A 12,495-nucleotide genomic window follows, 5' to 3' on the forward strand; every position below is an offset into this window, starting at 1 on the left:
TCAATATCTTAAAGGTTAAGGTCATACTTGGAGTTTAAAGGTCAAATGTGGCTATAATTGACCGTGTCCGGTTAATAACTTCGTCATTGAATGTGGGATTATAAAATAACCTGGCACAATTTTTTTATCTGGCACAATATTTTTCCCAGTGAGACAGAGTTTCGTGTGCAACTCCCAGTCCTTTTAATAGCTGGCGGACCTTTGTCATTTAATTCTATTTAGTGTCTGTATGCCATAAAGCGACAAGCCTCTGGAGGGGGTTACGTGATTATCGCTAAAATAACTACCCTAAAGGAGCTTTTAAATAGAAAAGGACAGTTTGAGCGAATTAATCAATCGTTATCTCAATAATACTCGAGTGCCATGATTTCCTAGTCGATTTTTAGCTCACCTGTCACACAGTGTTAAGGTGAGCTATTGTGACCGCTTGATGTCCGTCGTCCGTCGTGCGTCGTTCGTCAGCAATTTCTAAAAAAATCTTCTTCTTGAAAACCACTTGGCAGAATTACTACAAACTTCACAGGAATGATCCTTGGATGGCCCCATTTCAAATTTATTCAAAGAATTGAATTCCATGCAGAACTCCGGTTGCCATGGCAACCAAAAGGAAAAACTTTAAAAATCTTCTTCTCAAAAACCAGAAGCCCTAGAGCTTAGATATTGCTGTGAAGAATTACCTAGTGGACCTCTACCAAGTTTGTTCAAGTCATGACCCTGGGGTCAAAATTGACCCCGCCCCAGGGGTCACTTGATTTTACATAGGAAAATCTTAAAAAATCTTCTCCTCAAAAACCAGAAGCCCTAGAGCTTAGATATTTGGTGTGAAGCATTGCCTAGTGGACTTCTACCAAGTTTGTTCAAATCATGACCTCAGGGTCAAAATTGACCCCGCCCCAGGGGTCACTTGATTTTACATAGGAAAATCTTAAAAAATCTTCTAAAAATAAACCAGAAGGCCTAGATCTTAGATATTTGACATGTAGCATTGCCTAGTGAACCTCTACAAAATTTATTCAATCATGACCCCCGGGGTCAAAATTGACCCTGCCCCAGGGGTCACTTGATTTTACATAGGAAAATCTTCAAAATTTTTCTAAAAATAAACCAGAAGGCCTAGAGCTTAGATGTTTGACATGTAACATTGTGTAGTGGACCTCTACAAAATTTATTCAAATCATGACCCTCGGGTCAAGATTGACCCCGCCCCAGGGGTAACTTTATTTTACATAGGAAAATCTTCAAAAAATTTCTAAAAATAAACCAGAAGGCCTAGATCTTAGATATTTGACATGTAGCATTGCTTAGTAGACTTCTACAAAATTTATTCAAATCATGACCCCGCCCCATGGGGTTACTTGATTGTAGATAGAAAAATCTTCCAAATTTTCTAAAAATAAACCAGAAGGCCTAGATCTTAGATATTTGACATGTAGCATTGCCTAGTGGACCTCTACAAAATTTGTTCAAATCTTGTTAAAATGTATAAGCCTATGTGCTCTATGTCAAAACTTGATCATATCATTTTGAGCAATGGTACTCAGGTGAGCGATACAGGGCCATCATGGCCCTCTTGTTTTATTCTCACACGACTTTTGCGATTTAGTGACCGCTAGACAGCTGGTGACTACAAATACTATATCTCATAGTCTTTTTGAATATTATTTCAACATTGAATATTAATGTGTACTGTATTCCATCATAGTGTTGTATAATACAGGCATAGTGATAACGTTCCTACTTACAGATAAAGATAAACAATGGACCACAGGGCGCAGCTTGAGAACAAGAAATACAGGAACTGGGTGAGAGCCGGACTTGGTATTAAATATGTAAAAGACGGCTTGGAACCATTCTGTGATCATCTTGTTAACCAGCAGCATGTTGATATCTTAGATAAAATTAAACAGAAACACAATCTTTCGGCAGTAGCCTGTGGACTCTGCGATGTACGCACTCTCCAGCCAGATCATGTTCAAAGCAAAAATAGACAGTGTCCGCTCGGTCAAATTCATTGTAACTGTCTACACCCACGCGGGAAAACGTCTTGTCCCAACAACGTATGTGGTGCTATATACGACGAAATTATTAGGCGACACGCATCTACTCCTCCTGTCCCATACTGGAGAAACACAGACGCTCATCAGTGGTGTACTGAACCTTGGGCTGTTGCAAAATGTTTCATAAATGCTCCAGGATATGAACACAAGACAAAAGCAACCGAGTTTGACTGTTCCGGTTTGTTGCACCTGTTGATTGATAACATAGAGTTTCATCACCATATCCAGTGTATAATTGATGGCAATGATGCTTTTTCAAGGGTAAGTAACATATATATACACATTATTATGCTTAATGTTTACTTTCAAGCATTTACGGTTACAGCAACAATGACATTAATATACTTTATAAGAAATGTTATGAGAAGTTTGAAAGAATTTTAGAACAAAACATGTACTTTCAATCATTTTGGAGCTTATCATTGTATTGAAAATGCAATAGCTTCTTTCTACCTCGCGTAATCGTAAATTTATAAACAGATATGTGCGCATTGGCGGCAGGTAAGTACTACAATATTGACAGGAACAAAATACGACGTAGGAAAATCGAAATAATGAAATCATGCAAAACGTTGACTAAATCATTTTCAAATTGGATAACCATGTAGGCTGCTTTCCCAAAACAGAGATAAGCCGTAAAACCAGAACAAAACAAGCATAGTGAAAATGACTGTATAAAGACTAAAACCAAAAGTCTTTAAGTATGAACAGTAAGAAATTTCTGTTTCCTACACAGAAATTCTAACCTGGCATTTTCCTTTTTGATACTAGAGTTAGCCATTTATTCACCAGTAAGACTCTGATCTAAAGTTGCACCTAGATACTTCAGATGATTCAGATGTGGAATTTATAGTTTGATTGAAGATCTTCTGTTAGCTTTTTTCAATGTTTTTTTTTTTTACCAGAGTCATCCGCATAAAGTAAATCTAATAATGTGTGGTAGTGGTAGTAGTGCTGGTGGTGTGAAATATTCGTTTTGGTCTGTCTCTGAAAATCAAAGTCCAACGTACATGTGTGTACTATTTTCGATCGAATATTTCACACATATATCACACATGTGATCGAATATTTCATTCGTAATATACGTATATTTGTTCGGTTACATACACGACTCTACAATGCCATCACATTTCATCTAATAGTGCTATTAGAATCGAATTAATATGTCAGAAATTACTACGCCTGACGTATAGCCGCCCATTATGTAAAAATTATCTAATTGAAATACGTTTTGTATCATATTATTTACAATGCCCCCATCTCCACCATTCCTACGAAGATAAAGGGGTATATTATTTCACAGATATTGGCCGGTTGGTCGGTACATCAATCGATTTCCGCTAAATACATGTAACTCAAGATGATTGATTTTAAGTGGAGTGGGTCAAATGTCACGGTTACAGCGACTGGAAGAGTCAATCGGTTTCCGAATGATAACTTAAGAATGTTTAGGCCTAAGATCATGAAAGTTGATAGGGAGGTTGGTCATGACCAGCGAATTACTCTTTTTCATAATATTGAAGTTGGTGGATTAAAGGTCAAGGTCAATGTGACCTGGAATAGTTAAACCTTTTCCGGAGTCATGAAACTTAATAGACAGGTTGACCATGACCAACAGATGACTTATTTTGATTTTGAGGTCAGTAACTCAAAGGTCAAGGTCACAGTGACCCGAAACAGTTAAACTATTTCTGGACAATAACTTGAGAACGCTTGGGACTCAATCACGAAACTTAATATGGCGGCTGATCATAACGAGCAGACGACTGCTAATGATTTTGAGATTAGTAGGTCAAACGTCAAGGTCATATTGACCCGGAGCAGTAGAACTTTTTACTAAATGACTAGAGAATGCTTTCGTCTAAGATCACATTTGATATGGAGGTCATTTATGACTGATAAATTAGTACTGTTTTTTTTTCGTGAATAATAGGCGATGTACCGCTGCAAGACTTAGTAAAGCTTTCTTTTTGTTCAGTTCTGTCATGTTCTGTTTAACATACACATACTAAATGCAATGTTCATGACTTTAACATTTGTGATAGAAAACGTTTTGTGTAAATAATGTTTCTAAGCCTTGTTGATTTGTTAATGTATTGCAGGTACTTCAACACAGAAACGCCATATTTCATTGTAACAATATGGAAGTAGAGGACACAGACATTGCAAATTATATAGATGATATGATAGAACTGCTGCAAGATGATAAAGAAATCAAAGATAGACAGGAATCTAAAAATGCGGTCAAGAAACTGCTTGAGGTAATATTCTCTTAGTACGCAACTTGAGTTCCTGAGTTCAAATAACTGGAGTTTTATAATGAATATGTTATTTATACTAAGTATATAATGTTATTTCCGTGTGCATATATATTTTTGTTGTTTTAAATTCCGCACTAATTTCAGCTATTTTTAATTCTCCGCCACGAGTGATAGGGGTTCTAGGGGGTCTCTGTCCGTCCGTCCTTCGTCCGTCCGTAACACTTTTGTGTCTTCTCTATATCTCCTAAACCCCTTGAAGGATTTTCATGTAACTTGGTTCAAATCATCACCTTATCAAGACGATGTGCAGAATTTATGAGTCAGCCATGCCGGCTCAAGGTCAATGTGTTAGCCATTTTATGTCCGCTCTATAACTCCTATACTCCTTGAAGGAATTAAAAAAACTTGGGTCAAATGATCACCTCATCAAGACGATGTGCAGAACTTGTAAGTCAGCCATGTCGGCTCAAGGTCAAGGTCACAATTTAGGGTATTTTTTTAGCCTTCCATTATGTGTCCGCTCTGTATCTCCTAAACCCCTTGAAGGATTTTCATCAAACTAAGATAAAATGATGACCTCATCAACGATATATGTAGAACTTATGAGTCAGCCATGTTGGCTCAAGGTCAAGGTCACAACTCAGGGACAAAGGTGTAAGCCTTCCATTTTGTTTCCGCTCTGTGTCTCCTAAACCTGGGTCAAATGATCACCTGTACAAGACGATGTGCAGAACATATAATTCAGCCATGCCGGCTCAAGATCAAGGTCATAACTCGAGGTCAAAGGTTTTAGCCTTCCATTTCGTGTCCGCTCTATATCTCCTTAACTCTTGAAGGAATTTTGTAAAACTTGGGTCAAATGATCACCTTATCAAGACGATGTACAGAACTTAAGAGTGAGCCATGCCGGCTCAAGGTCAACGTCGCAATCTAGGATCAAATGTTTAAGCCTTCCATTTTGTGTACACTCTGTATCTCTTAAATCAAACTTCGGTCAAATGATCACCTAATCAAGAAGTCATGAGTCAGCCTTGTCAACTCAAGGTCAAATCACAACTCAATGTCAAAAGTTTGAGCTCTCTATCTCTTAAATCCCTTTAATAGATTTTCATGTAACTTGGGTCAATTGATCTCCTCATCAAGATGATGTGCAGAATTCATGAGTCAGCTATGCCAGTTCAAGGTCAAGGTCAAAGGTTTACCATTTTACTATTCATCACAGTGGCTTGGAATTAAGTGGTCTTTCAGACTGTCTTGTTAAGTATCATTGTAGCTCTGAGTGCTATAATAAATTGTTCCAGATATTTTATATTTAATTTACAGCTAAAGCAGGAAAAGTTTGTAATAACAACTACAGATGAAATGGAAGTCCGTCGTATTGCAATGCATGCAATCGAACAGAAGGAAAAGAATCTTGAACAGAGAATAGTTGACGCTGCGACAGAAATTGGAGTTAAAACTGATGAAAGTAAAAAGCAGATAAAGGTGATAGGTTCAACTATAAAACACGAACTCGTGCAGAAAAGGGTTGAAATGAAAGATGATTTGAAAAAGACCGAAGTCGACTCAATAGAAAGACTCGAGAAGAGAGAGAAGGAAATCAAGAAAGTACTTAGGATGAAAGAAATTGAATCTGCAAAGAAGATGGATCAAAAAGAGAGAGAAAGCAAAGATAATTTGAGAAAGATAGAAGTTGATTTAAAACAGAAATTGGAACAGAAAGAGTTGCAAATCAAAAAGAATCTGAGAGTGACAGAACTTAACTCAAAAGAGGGACTTAAGCATGAAGAGATAGAAATTAAAAAGAATTTAAGAGTAGTAGAATTGGAATCAAAAGGGAGACTAGATCAGAAAGGAAAAGAAATTGGAAAGCATTTAGAACGTAAAGGAGAAGATATACTTTATCAGCTGGAAAGAAAACAGTCAGCTCAGATTCAAATCGAAGGCAGGCGTAGTGACGACATTAGTAAGGTAAAATTATATAAATAATGCATTCTTCAGAGGGTGATTTTAAGATATTCATCGCGAGAAATACATGTTTGAATACAGACCGGATTGATATTTATATTTCGAGGGTTTTTATGTCCCCGGCATCTACTGATGCGGGAGGTATATAGTGATTACCCTGTCCGTTCGTCCGTCCGCACGTTCGTACGAGGTTAACGAAATAGGACCGTTTCGTCTAGCATCAATACTCCTTACTAGAATGACTTGATACTAATGCAGATGTCACCTGTGACCATTCTTCATCTTCAGAAATCACCTGACCTCAGTTTGACCTTGACCTTGACCTCGTTTTGGACTTAGGTTTCTTTGTATGGGCCATCTCTTGGTTAACCAAATGGGACCGTTTCGTCTAGCATTAATATCCCTTACTAGAATGACTTGATACTAATGCAGATGTAACCTGTGACCATTCCTTATCTTTAAACATCACCTGACCTCAGTTTGACCTTGACCATGACCTCATTTTGGACTTAAGTGGCTTTGTATCGACAAGGATGCCACCGGGGGCATCAAGCGTTTATTGAACGCAGCTTCTTGTTTATATCCTGTAGGGGATGCAAGACATTTATTCAACACAAATAAAATGCAGACATATTTTTTTGTAAAGACTGGAGAGGAATCATCTAAATGTAGCAAACTTTTTTGTAAGTTCTATTTTATTTTTAATCGCTTTGTGTCTCATCAGTCAATTAAATTAAGAACCTAGCCAAAGTTAATCGTTGCAGTCTAAATGCGAAAGTAGTGGAAGATATGTAAAATGATATCAAATACATAGAAAACCGATTGAGCGTTTTTTTGAGCATGTGCTATTGAAATGCTGAGACATATGATACTATTTTAAAGTAAAAAGATGGAATTTGGATTGGGCTTTTAAATGATATATGGTATTACAATACATATTTTTTACATTGTATTTAGTAATTTTACCTATTTTTCTCAAAGTCAGTGTTATGTAACTGCTGAAACCTATAGTTCATATTAACTGTCAAAATACTATTAAGCATTTTGTTTAAAATGAAATTACCAAATTAACAAGAAGAAAAAAACAACACTCACTTGAATTATACAAGCGCTTGATCGCGGAACAAAATTAAATGTAAACATTTACATAGTTTGATTTCTCTGATATAGGCAGCAGCAGACGATTTGATGAAGTCAAGTCCTCGTGACAGGGCTCTGCACACTAATTATGAAAGAATGAGAGCAGGTAATTCTTACCTTTACTCAACATTTAAAAAACAGTTTATATCATTATATTATTTGTATTATTTAAGTGTGAAAGTCCTATCGGTTTGTTGAATTTATATTTGTTTTCTTTTATCGAGTTGAACCATCTACTTTCCGTAGAAAAACAGGAAGAAAGCAATATCAGTTAGACTGATGTTGATCAACAGGTGTTTCTGATTGATGAACATTTAAATTAATTCTGTGTAGTAAGTTATGCATACTGATGATATTATTTTAATTTCTTTTTTTAAAATACAGTGTCAGAGACATATTAACGTAATGAGCTATATCTTTACAACAGAAAATTGAAAAGTGTTGTTAGCTTTTATGCAACATTAGACTAAGTACGCTTGATTCAATACAACCGTCTGATTTTACTCCTGTTCGCATCTTTCAGTTATATCTCTTTTCGGGATATGAAATTCTTGCTCCATATTTTATCAAGATAGCGATCTGAGAATGCAGTTTTCAACAGAATGCTATAAGTATATACTGAAACGTAGTACAATGAAAGAAAACACTTTTCTATCGAGAAAGGGTACGAGGAACCGAAGAATAGAACTATTGTATTTGGACAGAAGTAAGAAGCAATAATTCGGTCAAAGTTTGCTTCCATGGTGCCGAAATTACCTTGTAGGTTAGAGACCACAAAGTGTTTTCCAACAGACTTCCATTATAGCATTGTGGCGTGTACGGCCTTAGATTTTTTGAAACATGTATATCTGGTACATTTTTTTTCAAGAACTATCTTAGTTCCACCGAAACATATGAAAAGTGATGCTACATTTAAGACATTTTGACACTCGACACGGCACATGAAAATTCAACACGAAACTCGTTTCAATAGTCGATATTGCGACGTGACATACTAAATTTGTACGAAATTGTATGCGGGAATGTCGCATTGTTGCACTGTCATATGTCGCGCCTTTGTCATGAAATGTCGCTGTAAATATCAAGTGTCGGGTTGTACTGTCGTGTATCGCGTCGCATTGTTGTGTTACATATCGTATGTCACGTCGCATTGTCATGTGGCATTTAGTGTGTCACGTTGCATTGTTGTATGGCTTATCGTGTGTCATGTCGCATTGTAGTGTGGCGTGTCGTTTGCCATGTTGCATTGTCGCGCGACGTACCATGTGTCACGTTGCATTGTCGCGTGGCATTTCGGGTGTCACGTCGCATTGTTGTGTGGCATATCGTGTGTCATGTCGCATTGTCGTGTGTCGTATCGTGTCTTGTCGAACTGTTGTGTGGCATATCATGTTTCACGTTGCATTTTCGCGTGATATATCTTGTGTCACATAATGTTTTCGTGTGGCATATCATGTGTCACGTTGCATTTTCGCGTGATATCTTGTGTCACATAATGTTTTCGTGTGGCATATCGTGTGTCACGTCAACTTGTTGTGTAGCTTATCGTGTATTACGTCGTATTGTTGAGTGGCAGATACCTCAGTCGATTCTTAGGCTTGTTCCTTAATCTCATTTTTACATATTATTTTCAACATTTGTTTTACAACTGGCAAAGTTGCAACTGGTAGGGGTAAAGGCATTGTAAATCCAATCCCTAAATCCTCTACGACCGCCCCTAGAAATCCGATGTGCTACCGTCGTATTAATTTGGCATCTACAATGTATAAATTATACTGTTCAGTGTTAAACCAAAGAGTTTCGCTATAGTTAGAGTGTAATGAAAAATTGGTTGATGGAACAAAATGGTTTTAGGCCTAAAAAAATTCTTTGTATCCGGTAACATGCTCAAAAAATTAGGGTAGGTAGGTCGGAAAACTTTTCTGGGGGGATTTTTTTTAGCTCACCTGTCACTAAGTGACAAGGTGAGCTTTTGTGATCGCGCAGCGTCCGTCGTCCGTCCGTCCGTTCGTGCGTGCGTGCGTGCGTAAACTTTTGCTTGTGACCACTCTATAGGTCACATTTTTCATGGGATCTTTATGAAAGTTGGTCAGATTGTTCACCTTGATGATATCCAGGACAAGTTTGACACTGGGTCACGTGCGGTCAAAAACTATGTCAGTAGGTCTAAAAATAGAAAAACCATTTGACCTTTCTAGAGGTCATATATTTCACAAAACCTTGATGAAAATTGGTCAGGATGTTTACCTTGATGATATCTAGGTCAAGTTCGAAACTGGGTTACGTGGCTTTAAAAACTAGGTCAGTAGGTCAAATAATAGAAAAAACCTTGTGACCTCTCCGAAGGCCATATTTTTCATGGGATCTGTATGAATCAATGTTGGTCTGAATGTTCACCTTGATGGTATCTAGGTAAAATTCGAAACTGGGTCACGTGCGGTCAAAAACTAGCTCAGCAGGTCTAAAAATAGAAAAACATTGTGACCTCTCTAGAGGCCATAATTGTGAATGGATCTTCATAAAAATTGGTCAGAAAGTTCATCTTGATGATATCTAGATCAAACTCGAAAGTGCGTTATGTGTCTTTAAAAAGTAGGTCAGTAGGTCAAATAATGAAAAAAACCTTGTGACCTCTCTAGAGGTCATATTTTTTATGGGATCTGTATGAAAGTTGGTCTGAATGTTTATCTTAATGATATATAGGTTGGGTTTGAAAGTAGGTCTTAAAATAAAAAAACCTTTTGACCTCTCTAGAGGTCATACCCTTAATTGGATCTTCATGAAAATCTTTAAAAAGTAGGTCAGTAGGTCAAGTAATGAAAAAAACCTTGTTACCTCTCTAGAGGTCATACTTTTCATGGGATCTGTATGAAAGTTGGTCTGAATGTTCATCTTGATGATATCTAGGTCAAGTTTGAAACTGGGTCAACTGTGGTCAAAAACTAGGTCAGTACATGTAGGTCTAAAATTTTAAAAATCTTTTGACCTCTCTAGAGGCCATATTTTTCAATGGATTTTCATGAAAATTGATCAGAATTTTTATCTTGATGATATCTAGGTTAAGTTCAAAACTGAATCACATGAGCTCAAAAACTAGGTCACTTTATCAAATAATAGAAAAAACGACGTCATACTCAAAACTGGGTCATGTGGGAACAGGTGAGCGATTCAGGACCATCTTGATCCTCTTGTTTTATTAAGGGGGACTTTTTGAAATTATTTTTGTGTCAAAAAATGAATGCAAATAAGAGGGTAATGCCTTCAGGGCATCAGTAAGTTGATTTCTAACATCACTGGACATGTTTAAAGCATAAAAAGTGCAGTTTTGCAACTTTTTGTTAAAAACTTGAAAAAAAAACTATTCTCCAAAGCCATAAAAACATTTAGGGTCGGGCAAAAAATTTAGGGTAGGTCGGGATACCGGAAACAAACAATTTTTTACGCCTTAGGCTTAATCGCAGTACAGTAGATCATATTTCCTCATTAACATCAATAATTGAAAAAAAAATAATAGAAAAAAAGAAATTATTAAGCAAATTTCACCGCGTTCATAGATTAACATAGTTGGTAGCCCGCCCGCTTAGCTCAGTAGGTAAAGTTTCGGTCTACGGATCGCGGGGTCGTGAGTTTGATCCTCGGGCGGGACGTTTGTTCACCGTGACTATTTGATAAACAACATTGTGTCTGAAATCATTAGTCTTCAACCTCTGATTTATGTGGGGAAGTTTGAAGTTACTGGCAGAAAACAGATTTGTACTGGTACAGAATCCAGGAACACTGGTTAGGATAACTGTCAGCCATTACATAACTGAGATACTGTTGAAAAACGGCGTTAAACCCAAAACAAACAAAACAATAACATAGTGGTATCAAGTAATTTCTATGTTCAGGCTCATGCATGCAACCATTTTGCGCCAACGTTCAGTATCATCCAAGGTTAACAAAGTTTTGCTGCAAAAACAAATGTGTTCTCACTCACAGTAACATGTTCATCACGAAATAATAGGTTGTTGATATCGCTCGGATGAGGTAAATGTTTCTGAAGTATTATAGAGATAAATAGTTGATAAAGACAGTATCGGCAAAGCTAAACAGGACCTGCAAATGCAATGTAAGGGGAATAAGTCTGTTTGGTTTAGAGCTATTTGAATGGTCTAGTAGTCGCAACTTGACCGCATTGCTCACTTTCAGTCGATTATTTCATTGAAGAAATAAAGGGTGATTATGGTAGCAATGTATGGAATAAATATGTATGCAGTGCAGTATCAAAGTATGTATACTCAATATTTGTAATAATTAGAATTTCGTGATTTCGGATGTCTGTAAAATATGGTGAGAGGTAATGATTGTTAATTCTTTAGAAAATTTATACAGCCGTTATATGTAAAATTCTGATGTCAATTGTAAAACTAACTGCTGCTAGCTTTTTATGAATTTAAATAATGAGACACATTTTCGCGGAAAAATTCAAATCACGAAAGGTATCTGTGCTTGTTGATTGGTACTCAGAACATTTCCGCTATTTTGTGATAAAGCTAGCTGGATGGGCCCCCATTCCGTTTATAACCTGAAGTTCAGTAAGAACTTGCATGGAAATTTGAAAGTCAATAATTTGGCATTGTTCTTGCAGCGGGATCATTGCAGGCTGTTCAAAAGGTGTAAAATTGATGATTTTGGCATGTTTTTTTAATGGATGGTATAAAGCTTTCGTTTTGATAACTTTCTTTATTTTTGTATGAGAATCCTGATCTTGCCATTAATTTAAAACACAAAACATGCACGCAATTTATAAAATGGCGAACCTGATTCTGCTCATAAGGGAAGTGCAAAACTGCGACTCGCTACAAGTAAGACTGTCCATGCCCAAAATTTTCGAATCTAAGGTAATCTAACATTTCCTCCAGTGTATATTTACAACTATTTCTTTCATTTTTATCTCTTTTTTAAATTTCTTTTCTTTAATATCATTTTTATTCACGGTTGATTTCAGTATACATGTATTACAATTTCATAGGTATTAATTAAAACAAGTTTTATTCAAGATTCAGTTTCGATCGCTATAATTTCAG

At 36.6% G+C, this 12,495-nt stretch overlaps 1 protein-coding gene across 2 annotated transcripts in view; it reads left to right on the forward strand.

Annotated features, from left to right (window-relative positions):
- The window catches only part of LOC123553375 (uncharacterized protein CXorf38 homolog), a 129,483-nt gene extending 120,220 nt beyond the window's left edge, over positions 1-9,263 (forward strand). The window contains exons 2-6 of one of the 2 annotated variants that reach the window (XM_053526111.1): positions 1,745-2,318; positions 4,160-4,318; positions 5,642-6,289; positions 7,457-7,532; positions 7,950-9,263. In XM_053526111.1, the coding sequence (XP_053382086.1) occupies positions 1,758-2,318; positions 4,160-4,318; positions 5,642-6,289; positions 7,457-7,532; positions 7,950-7,972 (1,467 nt within the window). In that variant the 5' untranslated portion in view covers positions 1,745-1,757 and the 3' untranslated portion in view covers positions 7,973-9,263. Of the gene's footprint in view, positions 1-1,744; positions 2,319-4,159; positions 4,319-5,641; positions 6,290-7,456; positions 7,854-7,949 lie in introns of those variants that run through there. The other variant, XM_053526110.1, reaches the window with a different exon arrangement.
- The last annotated feature ends 3,232 nt before the right edge of the window (positions 9,264-12,495 follow it).

This window comes from Mercenaria mercenaria, chromosome 16, assembly GCF_021730395.1.
Source record: "Mercenaria mercenaria strain notata chromosome 16, MADL_Memer_1, whole genome shotgun sequence".
Lineage (NCBI taxonomy): Eukaryota > Metazoa > Mollusca > Bivalvia > Venerida > Veneridae > Mercenaria > Mercenaria mercenaria.